We start from the raw sequence: 4070 nt of genomic DNA on the forward strand, positions 1-4070 counted from the left end.
ATTATGATTATTATAATTTATTAATACTATTGTTATTAAGGGCCATTATTGTTATGTTCATCATAATTACCAATCTTGGTTATTTTCGAACAGATGTATCGTGCGGATTGTAGCGTATGGTCTTGGAAGTGGCTAGACAATCATGGAACACACCCTTTTTTCTCGTTTGTGTCATTATTTATCCATCGTGTCCTGAAACCTTAATAAAATAAGTGTTACCGTGTTGTGGTTACGCAAACATCTTGCTTTCAATAATTGAACCTTGCCTGTGTCCCTAATTGTCTGTTTGGTATTGAGAACACTGTATTCGGCAATTGTTCCGCTCAAGGATCGCGCACACATTTCTAGTTAAATTATCAAACATAGTTGTAATATAAATTTCTATTTATCTCCTCCGTTCTTAATCTGGTCGTAAAACTGAATGGCAAACACTGTTCCTTTTCGTGCTATATGTTCAAACCGGAAAAGATCACAAATTACCAAAGACTGCTAATCCTCGCCTGCCAAAATTACTGTTCAACGTGCTTTTTTTAAAAGAAAAACTGCTTGTTTTAGTGGTCTTACGCTAAATCCCTAACTGTACACGAACTTGGTAAATGTACGGAATTTCAACAAACATTTTTTCACATGTCATAAACCTTTGCGTCATAAACCAAAACTAAAATCTCGGTAAAGCACTTTTTAGTTCATGTGGTATACCGATGTGTTCTTCATTTGTATAAAAATGTTATCAACTTGTGTTAATAATTGTAATAAATGTAAATACCTCGGTGCCATATGTGGCCTATGTGAGTGGGAGTGAACCTCGTAAAGTTCCATACTCACAGCACACTTTTTTTTATTTACAAATGTTACGGAATGTGTCTTTCTCACATTCTGGTTGGTCGATAGTTTGTTATGTGCGCAGGCGTAATTTAAATTTGTGTGTATCTTTGGCTTGACGATAAATAAACACTAAATACGAAAGCAGCAGAGTGATTGCCGCTCTATAAACCTACCTCACAACACAGTTTAAAAGTTTACCAAGAATAATCGAATGCTGGCCAAGGCGCAAAATTCTCCAAACTCCTACTAATTTACGTCGTTTCATCAGAACATAAAATGATACCCCAAAACGAAACTGCATGCGCAATAACGGCATAAAAAACTCGTTTCGACGTAAAAAAAAGATGTTCGCTGTTGTGATCGGAGGTCATTGCCGCCTCTGCATAGCACCGTATCCCCGTCCAAGATGGAGGAAGGGAGTGGGAAGGGGCACTGGAAGGCGGTGGAGAGGGGGCGGGGAGATGGGTGGCAGGAGATGGTGAGAGAGAGAGAGCGAGAGAGAGAGAGAGAGAGAGAGAGAGAGAGAGAGAGAGAGAGAGAGAGAATCTTCCTCCTCCTGCTACCTCCTGCGTATTAGTTCGGCCGCTGGGACTCGCCAGTAGCGGCCATGCCGTGCCCCCAGGCACACAAGGCGCATCGCCGAAGTTTTCCTCTCCCGTCGACCTTGCCGGTGCTGCTGCTGGTTCTGCCGGCGCTGCTGCCGGCGGCTGCGGGACAGACGAGGCAGGCGGGCCGCGGCAGCGCCGTCCGCCAGGTGGGCTACAGCGTGCCCACGCCCCTCATCGAGGCCCTCAGTCCCCGAGGGCTGCGGGCGACCATCCCAGGTGAGGCCAGGGGGGTTTACTACTGCGACCAAGTAGTGCTGCCTGCTCGATCTCGTGTTGTTTCAGTCATACGCATTTATGCCAGTAGAATGCATTTTTGGCGGATAGCAAACTCACTGCATTCGAGATCCGGTACTTGTCTCATTATTAAATTGCTCGTTAGGCTTGGTGTCGCATAAATTATTCCCGAAACATTTTCCACGATAAAAAACGTGTGTAGCTGAAAGTTTTCTCGAGGAGTGCATGATAGAATTAGGTTTTCCTGTGAGCAGCCACACCGCGGCCGCGCACCCCTGGACCGGCCGACCAGCGCCGCCCCCGCCCAGCTCCTAATTTGGGCCAGTAATATCGGCGCAAGACGATAACTCTCTTGTGCCGGTGGCAGTTCCGACCGCCCCGCCCCGCCCCGCCCCACCCAAGGGTAGGGACCGAGGGACGCGGGAGAGTTCCTGCCGCGTAGGCTGGTCGTTTGTAACGGCTTGTCTCACGGGGGCGACGCGGGACCGCGGCGGCGGGGCGGGGCCAGCTGCCTGTCCGGGACCCCACGACCCCTTACGACCCTCACACTAATGTCTGTTCGCTTCAGATGAGCCGGGCATCTCCCTGGTCCGCTTCCACATCGGCGTCAACAAACCACTGTCGGCGCAGCGCCTGGGCACGGTCAACGTGGAGGTGAGCCAGCCCACCGACTCGGGCGCCGCGCCGCTGTGGACCTACGAGGACCGGACCACGGTCCTGGGGGCGGGGGACGTCCTCTACTTCTGGCTGCAAGTCACCCTGGCCGGCCACACGTACGAGCGCGCGGGCACCTACGCCGTGCAAGGTGAACAAAAAGAAATGCGCGGGAGGCACGAGCCCGGATGTGAAAGAACAAGCAGATTGAAAATAAAAGGAAACGGGGTAAGATGACATTGTGGTTTCCGCAGATGTGGTCGAGATGCTCGACGTCGTCAGCGCCCCTGTCTTGAGCGTGCCGCTCGCAGAGTCCGCGCCGCCGTCGGCACAGCGCCCGCAGCAGAGGCCGCCGCCCAGGCCACCGCCGTCCCCCGAGGCCGCCGCAGAGCAACCCTGCACCCGGTCGCTGACCAGCGTCAACGGACGCCTCGTCTGCCAGGGAGAGCTGCTTTTCCTCGAGAACTTCGACGTCACCGATCTCTCGGCCGGCCCCTGGAGGCACGACGTGCGGATCGCCGGACAGCCGGTACACAATGAGACCCCCTAGACGCCGTTCTGGATGCCGAGTGAGTGCGAATTGTGATAACGTGTGTATTCGTATTGTGTCCATGTCCAGGACTTTGAGTTCACGACCTTCACGCGAAGCGAGGCAAACACCTACGTCGTCAACGGCCAGCTCGTCATCCGCCCGACCCTCACGGATGACGTCTACGGGAAGGACTTCGTCCGCACCGGCAAGCTGCGGCTAGAGAAGTACGTATTATGTCGGAGCATGCTGGAGCCTCGGCTGCCCGCGGGCCGGCCGGCCGGGGCATCTGCCTAACGCCCGCCCACCGTACAGTGCCCCTCCCCCCCCCGCGCAATCGCAGTCTTCCGTATCTGCGAGGAGAGAGACGATCTTCTCGTCTCGAGTTTCCTTAACACTTCGGTGCACTGTGGAGATTTCTTTACGAAATTTACGACATTAGCTTTTAGATTAGGAAATTTAATTGACAGCTGCCGTTTTCCGATGGGTCTACATCTTTGGATATTACCGGGTCAAGCAAAAATTAGTGATCAACAATATCCAGTTGATATACACCAGTGTTAACGAGTATTCACGCCTATTCACTTAATGTTCACGAGTATTCAAATTAATTCACAGTACTCGAAATTTTTGAGTCGTGGCCCCCTTGGTTTTTTGTGTTAGGCTGCAAAATAATGTGTAATTACATGTGGCAAAAAATAATCATAAATGATTTTAGTTATGGCATTTTACTTTTATTTTTTTCAGTGTGACTGACTTTGGTTTGCAGCTGTACGGCGGGCGCGCTGGAGTCGGAGCTGTGCTCGCGCCAGGCGCGCTACGGGTACATCCTCCCGCCGGTGCTCTCGGGCCGCATCTCGACGCGCAAGACCTTCAGCTTCCGATACGGTGTCATCGAGGTGCGCGCCAAGCTGCCCAGCGGTGACTGGATCTACCCAGGTACGGGGCTCGGCTCGGTGGCGTGACGTGACGCGGCGGCCGCAGCAGTGGGAACCGGCCCGGCCCACCGCCCGCCTGCGGCAACGCCCAGCGGCCGCGGCGGTTGGGTGGCCTACCACGCCGGAGTGGCACTGCCCTCCTCCGCCTGTCTCCTCTGCCTGTCTGTCTTACTCACCGACCTGCTCGCTCGCTCACTCACTCACTCACTCACTCACTCACTCACTCACTCACTCACTCACTCACTCACTCGCTCACTCACTCACTCACTCACTCACTCACTC

At 52.9% G+C, this 4070-nt stretch overlaps 1 protein-coding gene across 2 annotated transcripts in view; it reads left to right on the forward strand.

The window, feature by feature from the left end:
- Positions 1 to 1412: 1412 nt before the first annotated feature.
- The window catches only part of LOC113214519 (beta-1,3-glucan-binding protein-like), a 4992-nt gene continuing 2334 nt past the window's right edge, over positions 1413 to 4070 (forward strand). For both annotated transcript variants that reach the window (XM_052270987.1, XM_052270988.1), the window contains exons 1-5: positions 1413 to 1649; positions 2236 to 2472; positions 2576 to 2850; positions 2941 to 3077; positions 3620 to 3789. In XM_052270987.1, coding sequence (XP_052126947.1) covers positions 1433 to 1649; positions 2236 to 2472; positions 2576 to 2850; positions 2941 to 3077; positions 3620 to 3789 — 1036 coding nt within the window. In that variant the 5' untranslated portion in view covers positions 1413 to 1432. The remainder of the gene's footprint in view (positions 1650 to 2235; positions 2473 to 2575; positions 2851 to 2940; positions 3078 to 3619; positions 3790 to 4070) is intronic.

This window comes from Frankliniella occidentalis, unplaced genomic scaffold (genome assembly GCF_000697945.3).
Source record: "Frankliniella occidentalis isolate FOCC.00 unplaced genomic scaffold, Focc_3.1 Scaffold145, whole genome shotgun sequence".
Classification (NCBI taxonomy): domain Eukaryota; kingdom Metazoa; phylum Arthropoda; class Insecta; order Thysanoptera; family Thripidae; genus Frankliniella; species Frankliniella occidentalis.